Below are 23,094 nucleotides of genomic sequence, written 5' to 3'. Positions count from 1 at the left end.
TTTTCCCTGTGATGATCCTATTTTGGTGAGCAGAATTACATGTTGATATGATGCATACTTCAAATGGGAGAGCAAGTGTGGAATAATATTTGATCTAGGAGTTGTTATCTTATTTTCTCAAAATTCCATTATTATAGTTGGATAATTATTTTTACTCCACTAAAGATTCGTTATTTTTCAGTTATTCCGCTGCATTAGTTTATAGTTCAATTAATAACTAGTATTAAAGCCTTTTAACTTTATCACGTGGTGGTAATACTCTCAACTCTCAAGCTTCTCAAGAATTATTTATTTTATCAAAATTTGTTTGATTTAAAATATTTAATTGGCTATTTCAAGAAGAAAATGTAGGAAAATTGAGAAATCATATTAAAAACTTCTTTTTTTTTATCAGAGTAATAAGTTAAAAGTAGGTGTGGTGTATTTTAAAACAAAGACGTCGTATAATTGAGATTATTTATAAAATCTCCTATAGTTACAATTATTCAAAACTAGTCTTATATGCACGCGATGCGTGCGTTAATTTCAAAACTTGTTATTTTATTATAGATTTTTTTTCGGAAAATGCAGCCCTTCAAAGTGATCAATTTGTTTATTGCATCCCTTTGATTGCAATAGTAAAATTATAGTCTCAAGTAAACCAAACACTTTTAAGTTGCAGCCTAAATCCAACTTATCTTCATGCTTTTTGGGCTGCAACATAAAAGTGTTTGCTTTATTTGAGGCTGCAATTGAAGATATTGAAATGAAAGGGCTGCAATTAATAAACTAACCACTTTAAAGGGATGCCTTTGTCAAAATTATTATATATACTCCATTCGCTATAAGCATGATTACACTTAAAATGTCAAAGATTATTAGTTAGATGAATTTAGTTATATTGATTTGCGAATATAAAAAACTAATAAAGGTTGTGAGTGATTTTTAATATATATTTTTTGTGACTGAATTAAAGAATATCAACGGTAGCGTGTGTTTCAGACTTTTCAGGTGGACCGCCGTGGACGTCATGTACACCATATTCTCTTATAAAAAAAGGTCAAGATATTTTGTCCATTTAATCTTCTGTTTGAAATATTTGACATTATCATTTTTAATTTATTTTGGCTGACAAGTTCAAATGATAAATGATTTTTTAAATTATTATTTTTTATAATTTTTTTCATTCAATTAGATCATTAAGGGTAATTTAATACTTCCAAATGCGGACACTATCTTCCTTCCCCCCTTCCCTTATATAATAGAGATAGATGACCCAAAGTTTAGAATATTCCTAGTGGTTGGTGTGTAGGTGTTAGCTGTCCAAGTAGCGGTATAAAATATTGATGTTCGGTAAAAGAAGCTGTCAAAGTAGTTGTTTAAGAATAACTAGTTTAAAACTCTAAAAAAAAAATTGTAACATATAATTTATACACCACTGAAAGACCTTATCTGAACTGAACTTATTGAACCTGAACTGAACTTATTATAACTTATTAAACCTGATTGGACCTGATTCAACTTATTGGACCTGATTGAACCTGATTGGAACTTATTGGACCTGATTGAACCTGATTGGAACTTATTGGACCTTATTGGAACTTATTGACCTTATTGAAACTTATTAGACCTTATTGGCCCTGATTGAAACTTATTAGACCTTATTGGACCTGATTGAAACTTATTAGACCTTATTGCACCTGAATGGAACTTATTGCACCTGATTGAAACTTATTGGACCTTATTGGAACTTATTGCCCTTATTAGACCTTATTGCAACTTATCTGAACTTATTGAAAAACTTAATTTTTTAAGTTGAGCAGAACGCACCCTAAAAGCTACTTACACCACTATCTTGCCGAACACTCTTATTTTTTCTAAGGAAAACGATATACATAGCCCGGCCCGTTTGGTAATCGTTAATAAATTGTGGTAATGGGAATGAATTTCAAGTGTAATTTTATTAGGGAAGCACCCTTAAAATCTCCATGGGGATGCATTTTTTCTCCATGGGAAAGCAATCTTACCCCAAACTTGTGATTTTGTCTCCAAGGGGAAGCAATTTTCATTACCACTCATTACCACCCTACAAGTGGTATTGGATGGGAATGAAAATTCAAGAAGGAAAGTGGACACTTTAGGACAAATTAGCATTACCATGGGAATGGACAATGATATTTTTCACAAATTTACACACAAATTCATTCCCATTACCATCATTTATGACCAACTACCAAACGGGCCGTTAGGGCTATGTATAAGAAGCTTAAAATAGAAATAAAAATTTGAATCAAGCATTTATTACCTCAAGATGTGAAATTTGTCATGAATTCATGAATTGTTTCCATTTTAAGACATGTATTTAATGCTTTTTCTAATTAGTGTTTTGACCGAGTCAAGACACTAAGGCTATGTTTAGTTCACATGAAATTTTCTGATCTGAACTTATCTGAACTTATTTTTTCTGATCTGATCTGAATTGATTACAAGATCTTATCTTTTAGTTTTTTCTCAATATATAAGAAAAAATATAGTCATGTGGGGTCTTGTTTGATTCGTCTCAACGAGTACTTTATTAATATTCAATATAATTTTTACTAATATGTAATGAAAGATATAATGATTTTTAAATATAAGCATGATCTGAACCGGTCTAAACTTATTTTTTCTGATCAGATCTGATTAGCTTTGAAATAAGCAAAAATAAGGTGAATTGAATATAGCCTAAAAACTACTTAAAAAGTTTGTGCCGAACATGCCATAAATGTACAACTCAGCTTTTAAATGCATCTCTATTCTCATCTTCAAAAACTTAGAGCTCATTGAAAGAAAAAGAAAAATTCATAAAGAGGTCCTCATTATACGGGTAACACCATACCCACAACCAATTTGAACAAAGAGGAAAGGGACAGAGACCAAAAAGAAAAAAAAAAGAAAAAAAAAGAAAAAGTTTCAAACCCTAACCCTCGAATTTGCAGAAATTGCGCGATTACAAGGGGAATTCCATCTCTCTCCACAGTGCGCATTCCAGTTCTCTATCTAAAAAGTTGAATTTCGAATTTCGTTTTTCGCGCATCAATTCAAGTTCCTTTTCGCAGATCAAGAAGAGTTAGATGAAATAAATTGAATGATTTTTTCGACGATTTCAAGAAATTAAAAGGAATTATTCGACGATTCCAAGCAATTGAAGGATTGTTTCGACGACACCAAAAAAATTGAAGGTTTGTTTTGGACTAATATTGCTATTGTTAGTTTTAAGATTCAAATTTTGTAGTTTTCAAAAAAAAATTTCAGATTTTGGGGGTTGAGTTTACAGCGACCCTCAATGGTACCTGCAATGTGACTAAGAAGGACGATTGGATTGATACTATGTTTAATTTTAGTTGTAGTTGAATCTTGCATATTGGTACCTGAATATTGTTTTAGTTAGCGAAATGGCGAATGAGGGCTCAGTTGATGTGATTCTGGATTTTCTGCAAAAGAATGGATTTTCGCGGGCGGAGGCGGCCCTGCGTAGTGAGTTAAGTAACCGTCCTGATAATAATGGGTTTCAAAAGTTAACCCTGGAAGAGAAGGACAAGGACAAGGACAAGGACAGGGGTAAGAAGGCTCTAGGAGGAAATGTGGATAAGTCTAGCTCCTGGTCTAGCTCTGAGGTCTCTAAAGAGCTTATTGTCAAAGAGATAGAGTGCGGGACGAACAGTCATGATAAGAAGAGCAAGTGGAACTCGACGACATCCACTGTTGAGCATACAATTTCCGGTGATAAAGCATACAACTCGATCTTAAGCAGCTCGCAGGATACTGTGCTTGATCTGTGTACTTGGAAGTATAATCAAAATAATGCTTCTGGGGATCCCTATAAAAGCAGTAGTAATATTATAAATCCCGGCCCTGTTAAGTTGCAGAGTAGTGGTTCTGAGTCAACTAGTACGCGAAAAGTCGATTTGCCACTTGATAATGATGTTTTCCCTGAAAAGCGATTAACCTGGGTTTCCAGTTCTGGTAAAGCAAGTGTGGATACAAATTGTGAAACTAACCAACCAAATGACCCTAAAGATGACAAACGGAAAAGAAGTGAGTATATGCAGTCTGAAGGTAACTTTGCAGATGTAAAGGGGTCTAGAAATGAAGATGCTCCTAATTCCTCATCAGGCCAATGGAATGAATGCAGTGTGAAGACTGTTCTGTCATTTTCAAACATGGACATTCCAACTACCAGTGAGAGTGCTGTTGTTTCTGGAAACAAGGAAATATCTAGGAAAGCAGATATGGTTAGCATTAGAGCCGCTATTAAGGAGCAAGTAGATGAGGTTGGAAGATCTTTGTATCTTGCAAAGCTTCAAGGGATTTCTGACAAAAAGGATGTTGACTATTCAGGTCTGCCTCTGGTTTCTGAAATTTCAAAGGAAGATTATCCGAGGTTGCCTCCTGTTCGACTCAAGTCTGAAGATAAGCAACTGACTGCTAACTGGGAGGAGAGATTTGATAATGATGGTCCGAGCTTGAAGTTAACTAGTGCTGACAGTACCTATCTTTTAGGCTCTTATTTGGATGTTCCTGTTGGTCAAGAGATCAGCTCATCAGGTGAGCACGATTATGATTATTAGCTGGTTAATTTTATCAATTTGCTTTTAGTTGAACTCTTTAGCTGTTAGTTGCATATGTATCTGAAGCATCATTTTTTGAATTTCTTTTCAAAATGCACAATGTTGCATTTGCTTGTTAAAATGTTCTTAATTTTTTGTTCACTGCCTGGAATAGTCAGTCATTTGTTGTTCTGTATTCTTAGTTCCTAGGATATTTGTTCTGTGTAGAAGAATATTTTGATGGTACACCTTGTTAGTTTATGTTACATGATTGGATAATTTGTTCTGATTCTGACTTTTCCATGAAAGGCAAAAAGAAAGTTGTTTGAGAACTAAATTTTTGTCATTTTTCGAACTGGACATTTTAGTGACTCATATACTCAACTTCTTATGGGTACAAATTTTATAAGGCAAACTTGGAGGGGATGGCGGAGGTTGATTTTCTAGTTGTTAATCTCTTCTAGGACCATGCTTAGGATGAGAGTATTAATTGGAGGTAAAATATCATCGTGGAAACTAATATGTTAGCCTAGTAGGTAAACTATTACATTACGTAGCAAGGGAGTGTAATAGATCATTTTCAAACTCTGTTAGCCTCACACGAGTAAGGATGTAGATGAATGTCGAAGCTTAGTTATAAACATTCGCCAAGGTGTGTTTGGATTACATGCGAATTAGGTTTGAGGGAATTTTGCTTTTGAAGGGTTGGTCCAGAACGGCAGGAAGAGGAACTCAGCAGCGCGGAAAACGAAAAACAAAGCTCAGTCAAACTCAAAAGCTTCGGGGACAAAGAGGATGGTTTTCCCACTTAGTTCGTCCATCAATCAATGATTTTCTTCTCAAAAGTAATACAGAGATCTTTTTCTAGTTATACGTTTAGGTGACCGGGCAAGGCGAAGTAAGAAAAGCGTGAACATCAACATTTCTGGTTAAGCACGATTCCAGAATAATGATACTTTTGGGAAATAATGAGCAAGAAATAGTGTATATCTTAATGCGAAGCACATTTCACTTTTGAGGTGCATTTTTCCTACTATCGGAGTGGCGGGAGGGCGGGGGGATTGAATCAGAGTTTCGTTAGGTATCCTACTATCAATCGCAAAAGTCTTCCTCCCCTACTATCTGAATCAGATTCAAAAAATGAGAATCAATCAAAGTAAGTGGTTCTGAATTGAAACATGCTGTATTAAAGGTTCGTATATTAGGCCGCCCTAGATGAGGCACAAGGCAATGCGCCTAGCTGACTTTTGTCTAGACGTGCAAGGGACAAATTGATATGAGTAAATTGCCCAAAAAAAACCAATTCTCAGTTTGATCTTACCTAGGCTTTTCGTTGCAAATTCGGGCAAACATTTTTACTAAAAGAGAAAAACTAAAATAGAAAAGCTTATTCATTTTAGCTAAGGGCTTGTTCGTTATCGTTTTTTGGTTTTTCAGCTTTCAGTTTTTTCAAAAACCAAAAACAACATATGGAAAACCAGAAAAAGTTCAGTTTTTTGTTGTGAGTTTTCAAAATTAACATGATTAGTATAAGTATGACTAATTTTAAGTTTATTATACCCTTTATATCATATGAGTTTTACATTAATAAAACCAAAAAGTATCAAGTTTCAACTGACAATGATGCCACCATAAGTTCTCCGTTCTCCTGTGCTCCTTAAGTCCTTACCCCTTCCTTCCTTTCTTTTTGTTTCCTTTTCCTAGTTTATGAAAGCTATTTGTTTCTTTTTTCAAGGAAAATGTATCATATTTATTTACTTATATTTATAGAAAAACATATATTTTTTTACGTGACAAGTTTTTCAACATAAATTATACCTGACGTATTGTAACTTTTACAAAGATTTGGGCTCTCTTACTGAAATTTATACCAAAAACAAATTAATCTTTTGAGTGAATCCGGTACAATAGGGTGAGAACGAAATAAATTACACATGAATTTTATTTTTCAACAAGAAGAAGTTGAAAATTAGAAGGAAAAACAAAGCTATTGGTATGTAAAATCTTAACAGTGGAGAATGAAACTAGAAAGGTTCGTGGGGGTAAAATGTAAAGTCTTATTTGGTTTATTTGTTAGAAAAAATTGATTTGAATATAGCTGTAAAGCCACCCATTGAAATCCCTTTATTTGATGAGTTGACCATTATATACAAATGATGAGGAAAACCTAGTGATAGAACTACAAGAGACTAAAAACCCCTGCAGTAAATATATCTTCTATCTCTCTTTCTCTCCACTCTCCATCCTCGTTTCTATAGCAACAAGCATGTCTCTGGTCACTTGGTAAGTATCCAAAGCCACAGGCTTCTATCCCATCCAGAGAGCATATGGTGAGTCGCAAGACTAATGAAACAGGTTGTTACCTACAACGATCTTGGTCACGTTCAACCCGCGATTGGGAATGTGCTATCCGATTTGCGGTACAGGGGTCTGACCCGCAATTTGGATATTAGTGGGCACGCCTCAAGCTTAGGTCCAGGGACCCTTTGTGCCTTGGTATACCTCGCAGTGTTATAACTAGGTGTCCAATTGTCAGATAACACCATCTCTCAAAATTTAAACATGGATTGATTGCTTTAATTTCGGACACAGATTTGGGGACATGTTTCTATTTTGAACAGCTTGTGGAATTTCATGTTAGATATACATGGACATATATTAGGCTCATGTGTTCGCTAGCTTTTGCTAAATATCTACTCAAGTCCATCTGTGAACATAGATTGCATCACATTCTCTTCTTTTCTCTTATTCTTTCTCTAGTTTTTCTCCTTCCTTATAGACTCTAGAGTAATAGCTTCCTCTCTTTCGCTTCCCTTTCCTTTGCTTGCTGCTGACAACCATCACCAGCAATCTCCCTCCTCATTCTACTCCATAAGTGGTACGTTTTAGACTTTTAACTTATTCCCCGTCTTCCATCTTCGAAGCTTGGTTTTTAGTGGTACAAAAATGTCAGAATGCAGAACTCTGCTTTGAGATTAATGTATACAATCGACATAATATTGGGTTGTTATTGTAGAGGATTGAGTCTACTTTCTTTTAGTTCTTAGAAGGTTTGTTTACATCTGTCTCTCATGCTTTCAGAGGCATAGTTGGGGACGAGAAGGGCAAGAAAAGGGGAAAGTGTTTGAAGCCGTATTATATGCTGATTGCTTTGAAATCAGCTTGACACTATTCATTGTCTATGATCATGTTTGTTATGATAGCTGTATCATAGGGTACTGATGTAGTGCCATTTTCTGAGAGATTTTGCTTTGGGCATATATAGGTTGGACCTACTTAGCTTCTAAATTTGATGGTTTTAGTGACCAAATGGTATATATCAGTTAGAATACTTCAATTTACCATGGGGTAGTTGTGAACGAAGCACCAAAATAAAGAGTTGATTTGTCTGAGAAAATCACAGCAACTTATAAATCCATCTTTATCTTCAAGCGATATTTAGAAGTATTGCAGATCATTCAAAATTATCAAGATTGCTTATGGGCCTATATCAGAATTTGGTCCAAGTTAAAAAAAGAAAAGTGTAAATTTAGATTTTTCATTGCATCTAATTGCCAAATCTTGCTTAATGAATTGCATTTCGATCTGGTCTAAATGAAAGAGTATTCACCAAAAAATGAAGCTCTGTAGAGTTAGGAACTCATGAGGTTTTGCTCGATTGAACTGCTTGTTTTTGTTACTTGTGATCTATGCGGGTAGTAGGGAGGAGATAGTGCTCTGATCGCATCTGAAATTGGAAGAAGGAGAGGAGAGCTTGTTGTGTGAAAAGAGGTGGCATTTGGAGTGTGCTGAAGACAGCATGTGAAAGACAGGATCTAAGCTTATTAAGGAGATGTCAATCTTCTGTGAGGCAGCTCTATGTTTGAACTATTAGTCCCTTACAGAGGGGTCAGAACCGAGGATTGCACGCACATTCTACAGAATACATGCTGATCTATTTTATTTTTGATATTTTTCCATTTTAAATCGAAAACTTGGAACTCGTCATTTGAAGTAATGCTTTAGAATATCATATTGTAAGCCCTCTTTAATTTGCATGTGGTAATGTAAAGCTGTTTGGGATGATGCTTTGCTAACAATTCAACTAAGATTAAGAAGGATTAAGCAAGTAAGAAGAGTAGATAAGGGCAGAAGGGTTAGATGTTGTTTTAGAAATGATCAGAGTTTTCAAATCTGATTCAATTCTTTACTTTCAAGAGGTTCAGAGATCTCCAATGGATGCTTTCTCTCATTACTTTTTCAGATACTGTCTCATAGCACATGCTTCTTTTTATTACAAGTTTACAATGTCACTCACCCTTCCTTTCTAATATAAGACACAGCCTTATATGCACGCAATGCGTGCAAACTGTCGTTGCATTTTGTTTTTTCAAATTACTGCTGTCCAGTTTAAATGTGGTACTTTTTACCTTTTAGAGAATACTATTCTCAGCATGTCCTCTTTCAGCTCTGTGCTTCCTGTTGCAAGTCATCAATATGGGAGATCTGGGTTGGTTCACTGCATGCTTGGAAAGCATAACAATATTTACTACTTGCTTGACCAGCTCCTGAATGTTTTATGGCAATCTAAATTTCTTTCTTGTTGAGTGTACATGTGTTCAGATAAGCAATCGTTTCTCCTTGTTTCATTTCCCCTGTCTGGTTTTGTAGTCTTTTGTTATTTAAAGTGTCTGGTTTCTCTTGCATGTTTATCAGAATTTTTTATATGACCATATAAGAGCTAACTTTATACGTGATATGATAATTTAGGTGCCAAAAGAATGACAGGAGGCAACTGGTTATCTGTCAGCCGGGGTATAGCAGAAGATGCTTCCGATCTGGTCTCTGGCTTTGCAACTATCGGTGATGGATTGAGTGAATCTATTGACTACCCTAATGACTACTGGGACTCTGATGAGTATGATGATGATGACGATGTTGGGTACATGAGACAACCTATTGAAGATGAGGCTTGGTTTTTAGCTCATGAAATAGACTATCCTAGTGATAATGAAAAAGGACCTGGACATGGGAGCATTCAAGACCCTCAAGAAAGAGCTATAACTAAAGTTGAGGAGGATGATCAGTCTTTTGCTGAGGAGGATTCTTACTTCTCTGGTGAGCAATATATCCATTCAAAAAACATGGAGCCCATTTCAGCTTCAGATGATCCTATTGGGCTGTCTGTTACAGAGGTGTATGAGAAAGCTGATGGTAATGATATAATAGCTCATTATGATGGGCAGTTGATGGATGAAGAGGAACTGAACTTGATGCGTTCTGAACCTGTTTGGCAAGGCTTCGTGACACAGTCAGATGATCTGATCATGATGGGGGATGGGAAAGTTATGAACGAATGTGGAAGACTTGTGCTGGATGATGGGTGCATTGATGATGACCAGCATGGCTCTGTTAGATCAATCGGTGTGGGAATCAACAGTGATGCTGCCGACATTGGTAGTGAAGTACGTGATAGTTTAATTGGTGGAAGTAGTGAAGGTGACTTTGAGTACTTTCACGATCACGAGGTTGGTTTAGCCGCAGCGAAATATCCTCCAAATAGGACTATCAAAGACAGGAAAAAAACATCCAGACATGATACTGATAAATATTTGCTTGAAACTGATAAAGATACATGCTTACAACTCAGAAATCATTCAGATGTAGGGTTTTCATTTGTTCCTCCTGTGCGAGGTGACCCTGCAGGCTCTAGTAAACCTTTGTGGTCAAGCAACAACAATAGTGTTGGTGATGAGTTACATGATAATTTAAGAAGGGATGATATGCTTGCACCATGGAGACATAAAAGTAGCACTTCTTCACCTGCCAGGAGCCCTGGAGATGAAAATAATGCTCCTGTTGTTAGATCAGCTGAATCTACTCCCTCTACTATCTCAGATTATGCTTATGCTGAAAAGGAGCGTGTAAAAAGAGCAGATGATGAGAAGACGACAAGTGTGAGAGAAGATGATGCTGGAGCATCTTTAGAGGATGAAGAAGCAGCTGCGGTTCAGGAACAAGTGAGGCAGATAAAGGCCCAGGAAGAGGAATTTGAGACTTTTAATTTGAAAATAGTGCACAGAAAGAACAGGTAATCCTTTTCTTTCAGTAGCCAACTTATAGGACTTGAATTCTGGAGTGAAGCATATATTTGAAGGTGTCTTCGTCTTAGTCATCACATTGAAATATGAACCCAACTGATTGAGCTTTCAGCATAAGGAGTTATTCTTTGTTACCTGTTACGCATTATTGTGTAAACCATACTCCTTGGATCTGATTGTTCCTAATTTGAGAATAGGCTCTCGAGCCAGTCAATGCCTAGGCCGAAATGTCCGTAGCTGTCCAATAAACACTCTGAAGTTGACTTGTTTGCTTGGATAACTGTTGCTGAGCTCCCCCTCACTTGGCAGTTAGCACCATATATAATGATCACCGTGAAAATCGGATTTTAATATGTTCTATTATTTTCTGTGGTGTGAATACTCTCTCCGTCCCATAATATAGTGCTTGTTTCTTTTTTACACGGTCTTCAAGACGTAACTTTGACCTTTAATATCTTCAATTCCGTATCAATAAAAAATATAAAAAGTTGATATTATGAAACTACATATTGAGACGAATCTAACAAGATCTCACATGAATATGTTTTTTAATATATACAAATGAGAATATTCGGTCAAAGATTTTAAAGTTTGACCCACGAAAAATGAAGTAGGCACTATATTATGGGACGGAGGGAGTAGTATATTGTAAGCATTAGCTTATGTAATTTTGTTATCAAGAAAGATATTCCAGTATATTTTCTTTACAAAAATAGATGCAAATTTAGAAATTATAAATCTTGGATTAAATATATAAATGAGTAGTAGTATGGGAGGGATAGATGATCGATTTGGCTTATAAAATTGGACAAGTTTGCTACATCGTCGAAGAAGAAGAATGTGGCAACATTTTGGTTTATAGTAGTGACGAAGACAGATATACCTTAATGATGACCGCAATTAGTGTGTAATAATGTACTTTGATGTATCTTCTCCCTTTTTAAGCCAAACCCATTGGATTGACCCAATGCTCCTAGACCCATTGGATTGACCCAAACCTATAGATTGGATTAATGTTGAGCGCTTTTCAACTCTTAATAGGAATTGACCTGACGCAAGACATTCTGTGACCTTGAGTTGTCCGATTCGATAGATAGGTTGATATAATACATGCTGGTGTACCGTGTACATTCTTTTTGTAATTTTGTCTCATCTCTTCATTGACTTGTTGAAGGTGACAAGACTGACAACCTTCTTGCTGCTTGCAATAATTTTATCAAGAATGCTTATAGCCCTTAAACCTTTTAATTGTGCACAATTTTCTGTGCTTTTGACTTTAGTTCTCCTGGACTTGCCTTTTTACCTCAGGACCGGGTTTGAAGAGGACAAAAACTTTCATGTAGTGTTAAACTCAGTCGTAGCAGGGCGCTACCATGTTACTGAGTATCTCGGGTCAGCTGCGTTCAGTAAAGCTATACAAGCACATGATCTACACACCGGCATGGATGTTTGTGTTAAAATTATCAAGAATAACAAGGATTTTTTTGATCAGAGTCTTGATGAGATAAAGCTCCTCAAGTTTGTAAACAAACATGATCCTGCTGACAAGTACCACCTGCTTCGGTTGTATGATTACTTTTACTACCGTGTAAGTTCTTATTGTACTTCCTTTGATTTTTCAGTGTTTCTTCCTAGTTCCTGCTTTATAATTTTATATTCAACGATTTTTGCATAGTAACCATTGTTTCATGTTCCTTTTGGCTTTTTTTTTGGTATTAGGAAAATGTAGCTTTTGTACCCCCTTTAAAAGATTGCTCTGCCACTTCTGAACATCCAAACAAGCATTTATTAGGGGACATGGTCAAATTTTTTTTTACACAAATAACTGCTGAATCTCTTCTTCCAAGGTTCATTATATCTTTATCTATTGTTTTGCAGAATAACCTTGTTTTCGTCCAATCCTTAAATGATCTTCGCCTGGGATTTCTCATATCCTATAGTGATGCAGAATATGTTAGGTGCCTGATATGTTTCTTTTAGTCTATGACGTGGTTTATAGGAGTGATGTATTTAGTTAATCTGAACAGCAGTCCATAATGAATAAAGATAATGTGCCTTACGATTTTTTATGGCATCAGACTGTCAGCTGATAATTGTGTTATCTCATCACTGAGCTAGTTTTTCCTTCTCGTTCTATTCGGTTGATACTTGCACTAAATGTAAGATGGGCTATCTTAGAGTTATTTTCTGTTTCAATGACAGAATACATATGAAAGATGTGGGTTATATATGTTTACCTCTTATATATTATCTGTAGGTATTTTATATTTATAAATGTTGTGTTCATAACTCCATATACCTATGTCAACATAATTGGAGTGTTCCACGAAAAACTTTGAAGAGTGTCAACTAAACCATATTCAGGTTTGATGATTCAATTGTGTGGACCAGTGTAACATAATTCCCTAATCTCCCTACAAATTGCGAACCGAAAAAGGCAAATTATGGCCGGTTTGTGCGAACTGCGAACTGAAAAAGCAAATTATACAGCGAATTGTGAACCAAAAAAAGCGAATGATGGTTGGTTTGGGCGAACTGCAAACTGCTTAAGCAAATTATTTAACGAATTATGTTATACTGGCTTGGACTTTATATCTGACACAATGACACTTGTACTTCAGTGTGAGTTAAATGGAAGGTGTCCTAATAATCAGCTCTTGTTTTCATTTATGTGTGTGTATGTCGCATTTCTCATCAGCTTCTTGCTAAACTATTGATTACGGGCTAAAGCGATGATGCCTTGTTGCAGGAACACTTGTTGATTGTTTGTGAACTTCTCAAGGCAAACTTGTACGAGTTTCACAAGTTCAATAGAGAATCTGGTGGAGAGGTCTATTTTACTATGCCAAGATTGCAGGTTGAGAGAGTGCTAATCTCCCTTATGTTATTTCTCTTTCAAATGATTTTGAGCTTCTTTAAGTTTTAATTTTCATTCATGCAGTCAATTACAATTCAAGTTTTGGAGGCACTTCAGTTCTTGCATGGCCTTGGGCTAATACATTGTGACTTGAAGCCTGAGAATATCCTAGTTAAAAGCTACAGTAGATGTGAAGTAAAAGTAATTGATCTCGGGAGCAGTTGTTTTGAAACAGACCATCTATGCTCATATGTTCAGTCAAGGTCATACCGAGCCCCAGAGGTTCTGTTGGGCTTGCCATATGATAAAAAGATAGATGTATGGTCTCTCGGGTGCATTTTGGCAGAGCTTTGTACAGGCAATGTAAGTTCACTGGGTGCTTATATTACATTTTCCTTTTCTGAACTTAGTTTTAGTTACATACTGTTGAATATTTTGCATTCTATTATAATTTATCATTCAAACTTCAGCGCTTTATGATACAATATGATACTTGCGATTTGTTCTTTTCACCTTTGTAAAATGAGTTCAAGGAAAATAAGCCTAAGATAAGAGGTACTCGAAATCAATTGACAACTGAAATAAATTATAAGCTTAGATAAGCATTTTGTAGTTGAAAAGAACAAAGCTTTAGTCTTATGATTTCCCCTTAAAAGTTCGCTGAATTTGTGTCTCAGTTTTGAAGTTTGAATATGGTTTTGTCATGGTCTCCCAAATGCATGATGTAGTCTATTAGCTGTGCACCCGGTGCTATTCGTGTTTCCATTGTAGTCATTGGTTGCCATGAGACTTTGAATGATACTTTATAACTCTTAGTCCAATATATATTACAAAATTTCTGAATGTTTTTTACGGTCTCTTTATAATGCACGGCGCTGAACTTTTTTTTACGGTCTCTTTGCCAACATTTATGCTTTCCCATCATCCAGGTTAAGAAATTAACTCCAGAAATAATAGTTTCGGAGACAGGAGTTTTTAATTTATAAAATTTTCGGGGATGTTACGAAGTCCATTCGACTTAATTTGTCCAGAGAAGAGGATTGAGCAGATGTTTTCCAGAATGGTTTTCTTACTTTGCTATGTTGTGCAATGTGGTGTAATAAAAGAAAGCATTTTGATGTCACTTCACCCCATTGTATGTGGGTTGGGAAGGAGAAAATGGATTTGGCTGCTGGATGCGTTCGCGTAGGACTACTGAGTAATCATTTTATTTTCTCTTCTTTTTCCTTGGAAGATGGTACTCTGTATTCTGTAATGCTTGAAGATGTTTAGTAAATTTTATTTGGCTTGAATGCTCTTCTCATATTCTTGTGTTGACATTGAATCCTCTTGATTTAGTGAAATTTGTATTGATGAGGTTTGTAATTATAGGTTCTCTTCCAAAATGATTCACCGGCAACATTACTTGCCCGGGTCATTGGGATCATTGGCCCAATTGAACAAGAGATGCTTACAAAGGGAAGAGATACATACAAATATTTTACCAAGAATCACTTGCTATATGAAAGAAACCAGGTAAGTCATTGTATTGATTTATCCATTCTTTTTGTTTCTTTTGGTATTTGGAAGTATGGCTTATGGAAGTGAGTATACAGCATTTATCAGGCGCTGAAACTTTATACGACACCCCTACACAAAATGGAATACCATATAACAGTATATTTCTGCAACATGGTCCACTTCAAATAGCATTGTACTAACTAATTGTTGCATTGACAAAATACTCTGTTCAGAATTAATACGTTTCGTATCTCCAAAAAGAATTTCTTGCACAAAGAAACCTAGCGTTAAATCTAAATTACCTTTGGGATTTAGAATATACTACCTCTGTTTTTATTTAGTTGCAACAATTTCTACTTCTAGGTGTTTTTTATTAGTTGCAACATTTCTCTTTTTAGGAAAGCTTTTGGGATAATTTGACTATATTACCCTTACTTTACCTACTCTTCCCATTTAATTACAATACTAGTAGTAGGGGCAAGTGGGTCAATTATACTCTCTTTTCTAATTTCTTAAAGTTTGTGCAAAAAGGTGAATGTTGCAACTAAATAAAAACAGAGGTAGTATCAAATATAACTGTCTTCTCCCAATTCGTTTTTGGTGTCTTAAACTGCACCATTTTAGAATCTTTTCCATGCTTACCTCAAGTATGGTAGGCACGAAAGGTAAAACCGTTTTATGTTTTGAAATATGATCTAGTTGTCCTGTTAGATGGCATTACACTGAACTCCCTTCTGTTTTCATCATCAGATGTGGATTATTCCATTTATAGAAGTTGGACTCTTTAGAAACCTGAGGCTAACATGCTGGATGTTAAAATATCTTCCATCTTTTTTGAATTAAGGCTAGAAAGTTCTCTTCATCAATGTTTTCAATTTTTAATGACCATTTTTCATGATCTTTTCTTTGTTTGTGGAAGAAATTGACTATGTAGGCTGGTTTCTTTCTATATAGGTATAACCAAATTAATTAGTGTACAAGCCCCAGTGTAGGCAATATCTTAGCCTTTAACATTCTGCGAACTATGATTCCTAATAATCATGATTCGACATTAATAGATTGGTTGTGAGCTTGTATCATTGTTTGACCTGATGTCTCCAAGGTACAGCAGACCCCTTTGACATCAGAAAATAGCAAAGTATATAATCATCATGCAGCAAGATTATCACTTATTCGCTCACAACTTCTGTTTCTCTTGACTATCTCAATCAGAGCTTTGTTATTTAATTTGTGCTTCAATCTTGGTTCCTTCAGTTTATGAGTGGATGCATGTTGTTTCAGGAAACAAGCCGACTGGAATACTTGATTCCTAAGAAGACATCCTTAAGGCACCGGCTACCTATGGGAGACCAAGGCTTCATAGACTTTGTTGCACATTTGCTTGAAATAAACCCGAGAAAGCGTCCTTCTGCATCTGAGGCCTTGAAGCACCCTTGGCTATCATACCCGTATGAACCCATATCATCTTAGAATTAGTAAACAGCTAAAGGTCTAAACGACGAGCAGGGCTGCCACTGAAGTAACCTTGTCTGGGGTATAGAGCCTACCACGAACAAGTTGTGCAAACTGATCACCCTTGAGGGGATCTGTACTGCCAATTTTGTCCTTGTGCTTTGCCTACACAGAGGCACAGAGCTGCAAGAGGTGATTTTTGGTCTGTTTGTGACCTTCCCCAACTTACTGGCCCAATTTGTATTTTATTTTGACAGATATCAGAAGGCTTTATTTTGCTACTAAAACATGTGCTCTTAGGCCCACTTGTACGTTCTCATTTTTTCATTTTTCCTTTCTTTGACCTAAATTTTTTGTATTGGGGGAATGGTTTTCTTTCTTTTTTCTTTTTGGATTTTTTGGGGGTGTAGGTGGTGGTAGTGGGAGGAATTTCGGAGCTGGGCGGTTGTAAATGTTGTGAAATGTGAGTATCCTTTTAGTTCTAGCATTAGTTGTTTATCTCGTCTGTGGCAAGCTGTTTAGTCAACTTGCATTCAAGGTTACTTTAGCTTTAACATGTTACCTGCTACAACATTCCTACCGCATTGTTGTTAAGTTTGATGCTCTTATTTCAACATCTTGGTTCGTTGTTGGTCTCAGCATTCCTCGATTTTCATTTACCTCCCTGCCTTATTTTCGTAATCACTACATTAGCTATTTCTTCTGCATTCAATTCATCTGCATTGTACCCTATACAATCATAGTACTGTAGATGACAGTCTTTCACTTTCACTAAAAAAGAAAGTCTGCATCATATCATTGCCTTGGTCTTTATTGTGGGAAATGAATTGTAGATGACGAGCAGCGCAAAAGTGTGCAGTGTGCTTTTAAGAGGCCTTTGTTTTTTTTTCAGATGTAGACTAGACACACCTTCATACGAGGTCTTAAACTTAGGCAAAATCGTCACCATAATCTCGAGTTTGGGGTTTTTCCCCATATTAATCTTAGGTTTAATTTAAGTATGAATAATCCCAAAGGCCATAGAAGCTCTCAGAAATTTCATCCTTTGGGGGAGAAAGTTGAGAAAAGAGTTTCGAGTTGGCATCATCTTTCCTTTTTGCATGCAGGGCGAGTTATTCTCATCAGTAGCATCCTATCAATGCTTAGCCTCAATATTCTCAGCGTGTTCCTTATACCAAAGGCCACATCTAATAAGATAAACTTAGTTTTTGCTACATTCATATGGGTCGGCTCTTGGAATTCCAAGCCCACATTTTGGAAGAGTATGAGAACCCTTGAACTTCCAAAAGGTGGGGGAGGTTTTGGTAGAAGAAACGCTCATCTGTTCAACAAAGCCTTACTTACAAAACAAGCTTTTAGGATTCATAATTCAAACCAGTCTTTGATATCACAAGTCCTTTGCGCCAAGTACAAAGACTCCCCAGTTAACATTGCTTTACGCAAAATTAAGTTAGGCAGAGTCTCTTGGGGCTTTCACGACCTTTGCAGATCAATTCAAGATTGTCGAGGTGGTTTCACAAAGCAAATAGGAAATGGTTCACACACGAATATCCTAACTGACAAATGGCTTAGAGGTGATCCAGTCAAGATTAAACAGGGCATCATCCTGGAGGATATAGGAGTCCAAAGGGTCAAGGTTTGATGATCCCCAACCAAAAAACATGGAACCATTCCATCATTTGGAGGATTTTCTCCATCGACACAGCTATGAGAATCTTATCCACACATATCCCCACTAAAGACCTACAAGATAGATTTACTTGGAGTGAGTCAAAGTCTGGCTCCCTGAAAGTCAAAGATGTCTACGCTTACTACCTGATTCACAAAGGTAATTTGGATACGTTACAGTGCCCGGAGCAAGTTCTGGTCCTCCAATATCAGCCTCAAATGGAAGTTTTTCACTTGGAGACTTCTCAATAATGCACTTGCTACCAATTCCAACCTACTAAGAAGAATTATTCCAGTGCAGGAGAGTTGTTATCAATGCAAGATGAATAGGGAAAACGAAAGCCATCTGTTCCGAGATTGTGCCATTTCAACACGCGTTTGGGCGTGCTCTTCCTTAGACATCAAAACATGCTTGGCTCCTCCAACGCCTATTGGAGATTGGATTAAAAACTTCCTAAAGTTGTTCTAGAAAGAAGATGGTATGAAGTCAGAGCGAGCAAAAGATTTCATAACCACTCTTTGGGCTATCAGGCTTCATAGAAACAATGTCGTTTTCAGAAATTTGAATGAAAACCCTGTATCTATTTTAGAGCGGAAGGATGCCCTCCTCAAAGAGTTCACTGAAAGTACCAAGATCAGAGAGACACATTTAAACAGTACCCGTTCAGGCACCAATACCCAAGCTAAGATTCTAGTTTCAACTGGTTTCCGTCAATGAGAAATCTGCATCATTCTAGTGGATGGTGCCTGGAAACGTCATAAACAACATCCAAGAGTAGGAATTGGTTGGTTAGCCTATGTATGTAATATCAAAGCTTTCGAAGGAAACACAAAGATTATGGCACTGACACCACTTCAAAATGAAGCACATGCACTGCATCAAGGATTACACGAAGCGTTTCACAAAGGGTTTAGGTGTGTTCAGATTCACTCAGACTGCATAGAGCTAGTTCGTGCAATTGACAGTCATCAACAACCTGTCGAAATCTCCACTCTAGCTCACAATATTAAAGCTATTCGTAGGAAGTTTAGTTTTTGCGAAATTCGTAAGGTAAGTCGAATAGAAGTAGCCCCAACCCATGTGCTAGCTACTGCAGCAAGGCTTCGTAAGATAGTTTTTTAGTTCTTTGTTTGTTTGTCCTTGTCGCCAAAAAAAAAAAATCCCAAGTTTTGCGATACTATTTCATGTTTGTCCCTATCACCCACTTCACATGTAAATTATGCTATTTTTTTGGGTTTTAGACTCTTATTCTTCTAAATGCTCCTTGTGCTATTGACTTATTAGTAGGGGTGAAAGTTATTCGGATAAAATCCAAAATCCAATCCAATCCAATCCAAATTAGTAATTCGGATCGGATTCGAATTGTGTTCGGATTGGATTCGGATTGAGAATTTTTTGAAAAATTGATTTCGGATCGGATTGGATTGAGGTAATTGGATCCAAAAATCCAATATAACCAAATAGCAATATGCCTTGTATTATGTATCTGGATTGGCTTAAGTGTTATATTACTGATTTTTATTAATAAAAAACCTACTCCATAATCCAATACACATAGAATTCAATCCTTCCCTTAAAGCACTAACTGCACTTAATTCCTCATTTTCTAAATCTACTAGGTTGCTGTTGTGCTTAATTTATTTCATCGAAAAATAAAGTTTTAAAAAAAATCGGATTTTCGGATCGGATCCAATCTAGAGTATGAAATTTGGATTGGATTGGATCGGATTCAAACCTTAATTGGTTTGGATTCGGATTGAAAAATTGAAATCCAAATTTTATTCGGATCGGATTGGATTAGGCCCTAATCCAAACCGCACACCGAACTTTCACCCCTACTTATTAGACCAATCGCTTATTATTCAAGAGCATGTTACGTGGATTCTAAAAATTTAATGAAATTTTGATTGTGACCAATATAGGACAGACCAAACTTGAAATAATTTCTAACAAGTCTGTTTTTTCATCATATTTCTCCAACAATTTTTTAGTTCACATAAACCTGTGACCTTTCACAATTCGCCATATACCCTCCAATATTTAAAAAATTCATAAAATGTCCTTAATGACTAACGACTGTTAACTTTATTAGTCATTAATTTCTAATTGACCAAATTTACCCACTAACCTTTAATACCCCTATCCTAATTTCCCCCCCCCTCTTTTTCCTCCCTAACCCAAATAACCCACTTCCCCCTCTCTATCCTCCACCATAAACACCATTACCAAGCTAACTTCACTACCTACCTTCATGTATAGCTTCCTTCCTCATTTTCTCTCTCCTCCACCATTAACACCACCACCAAGCTCACTTCACTACCTTAAACTTCATCAATGGCTTCCTTCCTCATTTTCTCTGTCCTCTTCGCCCTCTCCACCACTACTACCTTTGCCATCATTTATACCGCATCAACCACCTCACTCTCTCTCCTCTCACCATCACGATCACCATATTTTAGTTCTCCATTTTCTCATTATTTACACCGCCTCCACCACCTCACTCCCTCTCCTCTCACCATTAATCACAATCTTTCGATTTTCCATTCTCTCTCCTTTCACGCCAAACTGAATTTGTACATGATCACAAGTCAACTATGAATAGTATCAAGATTCAGTTTGGCTAGAATTTTCTATTTAGAACGTCTAATTGGCTTCAGATCACTTGTAGGAAAAAAGAGATGGTTGTACGTTGTGGTTATGTTAGGAAAGAGAATGAAAAACTAAAAGATGGTAAGGGTGATGGTGATGGTGAGAGGAGAGAGAGAGCTAGCTGGTGGAGGCGTTGTAAAAATGGCAAGGTAGCAGTGGTGGAGAGGGCGGAGAGGAGAGAAAATGAGGAAGGAAGCCATGTTTCAATGTAGATAGTGATGAAGTGATCTTGGTGGTGGTGTTTATGGTGGAGAAGAGAACGGGAAGGGGGAAGTGGGTTAGGGAGAGAAGGGATGAGGAAAATTAGGGTAGGGATAATTAACGGTTGGTGGGTAAATTAGGTCAATGAGGGATAATGACTAACACAGTTAACAACTGTTAGTCATTAAGGAAATTCTATGTATTTTTTAAATATTGGATGGTATTTGGTGAGTTTTAAAAAGTTGAATGGTGAATAAAACAAATATCGGGCGTTTATGGTGAAAAAAAGATTTTTATTTCTTTGTTCATTTGATGTCCCTTTCTTAATTCATTTGTCAAAAATATTAATTCACATACGTCATAAAATAAAGTCATCTTGATCATAACTAGAGCCAAATGGTCACTTCATGAAAACCTAATCCTAACTTTAGAGTGACATGATGTAGATTAACTGGAAGATGAGGATGCAGGATTTGAACAATTCTTAACTCTATTCAAGAATGATCAACTTAATCTTGAATCGACAAGATAATAATCAAATTTGAATCCAAAAAATCTTCCTAATTCTGAATGAAGTCAATTGAACCAAATTTTTTTCTACACAAAGTTGGAATGAACTTTTATTTTTTGAGGGGAATGCTAGCTAATATTAATTCAGGGACAAATTGTTCATGAGTAAATAAGGAGCCATTTTCATAGGATAATGGTTCTCTCAAACTTGTTCGGTACCAATGGGAACTAGCTTAATTAGCTAAGTGATGAGCAACTGACTTACCATCACGTTTTACATGCGACCAACTAACAAAAAGAACAAACATACTAGCATATAGAATCATGAAGAACAATATCTAGATCAGAATGAACGATTGCATTCTTTGAAAGACGATTGATGACCACTTGACAATCCGACTCAAGAATGATATCATGAAGCTCGTATCTCTTGCCTAACCGCAAAGCCGTAAAAATAGCTTTTGCCTCTGCAAGTTCCGGAGCCTAGTAGGCTCTAGTCCATCGTGTAGCTCAAAATAGGATGTTGCCATGAAAGTCACGGGCCACAATACCAAGCACCACACAACCATCGACCACCAACGAAGCATCAACATTCATCTTGATGACCTCATTAGCAGGTGCTTCCCAAACTCTTGGACTTCGAAGATAAGGCACCAAAGGGGAACGATAGATATAAGCCGCATACTTACCATACTCCTCAAACAATTTGTTTACTCGCTCCATAATAACTTGGTTTAGGGTGTTTTTGTTGTTGAAAACGTTGATTTCTTTCGGCCCAGTTATACCAGGCGAGAAACAAGCCTTTGAGACGCATGCTTTCTCTACATCACGCCATTTCACCACTAGTTCGCACATGGGCAAAGTAGCACGTCCATCACGCAATCGTCACAACCACTTTCCCTCCAGACTTCTCTAAACCGAGGGAAGTTAAATATTGTGTGACTTGCTATCTCAATCTCAACAAACCCAAGGACAACATAACAAGAATGTCAGCCTTTAGCGTCCGCAAAAATCGGACGCAAAAAACACGGAATCGGACGCTAAATTTCAGAAAGCGGACGCTAATTAGCATCTGTCATTTATCGGACGCTAATATTAAATTTACCGTCCGCTTATATTGTCGGACGCTAAATTCAGACACTAAAAAGGCGGATTCTTGTTGTGCAAGTATCATCATCTATGAAATGGCGGTAATTTAGCAAAGAGCGAGTACGGAGAGAGGTTGTGCACAATCTCCATAAAAATAACGTACATTAGGACTAGCTTCAAAGCTCCAAATATCAACCCATTCTTGATGAAATTTATCAAGGTCGTTGCAACCTTTACCCAAAATACATGCAGTTTTCACAGGTAAAGACCATCCTTTGAGAAATCCCAAGTCATCTCATCCTCGCTAAACTCATCACTAAGAGAAAGCGGAAGAATTCAACGTTGATCTCGCTCATTAAACATACCTTCAATAACATCAATCTTCCATCCCATGTTGTCCTCATCAATTAACTCATGCAACATATGAACTTCATCATTCTTAGCGGTGGTGATGTTCCTACCATCTTCATCAAGAAGCCAAGGGTCATCCCAAATGCTGATTTTCCGACCATTCCCTAC

At 36.6% G+C, this 23,094-nt stretch overlaps 1 protein-coding gene across 2 annotated transcripts; it reads left to right on the top strand.

Moving 5' to 3' along the window:
• Positions 1–2,780: 2,780 nt before the first annotated feature.
• On the top strand, positions 2,781–17,071 carry LOC104901400 (hypothetical protein). 2 transcript variants are annotated; one of them, XM_048634359.2, is made up of 8 exons: positions 2,781–3,200; positions 3,406–4,566; positions 9,318–10,638; positions 11,957–12,236; positions 13,398–13,505; positions 13,590–13,868; positions 14,877–15,020; positions 16,287–17,071. In XM_048634359.2, exons 2-8 carry the CDS (start codon positions 3,414–3,416, stop codon positions 16,473–16,475), a joined length of 3,474 nt encoding a protein of 1,157 aa, XP_048490316.1. In that variant the 5' UTR covers positions 2,781–3,200; positions 3,406–3,413; the 3' UTR covers positions 16,476–17,071. The 2 variants fall into 2 exon arrangements, with proteins under 2 accessions (XP_048490316.1, XP_010687274.1); XM_010688972.4 differs by having other exon boundaries at positions 3,363–4,566.
• Positions 17,072–23,094: the final 6,023 nt, after the last annotated feature.

Source organism: Beta vulgaris, chromosome 8, assembly GCF_026745355.1.
Source record: "Beta vulgaris subsp. vulgaris cultivar EL10 chromosome 8, EL10.2, whole genome shotgun sequence".
Lineage (NCBI taxonomy): Eukaryota > Viridiplantae > Streptophyta > Magnoliopsida > Caryophyllales > Amaranthaceae > Beta > Beta vulgaris.
Note: the sequence above shows the minus strand (reverse complement) of the source record. Positions and strands in the feature narration are given on the sequence as shown.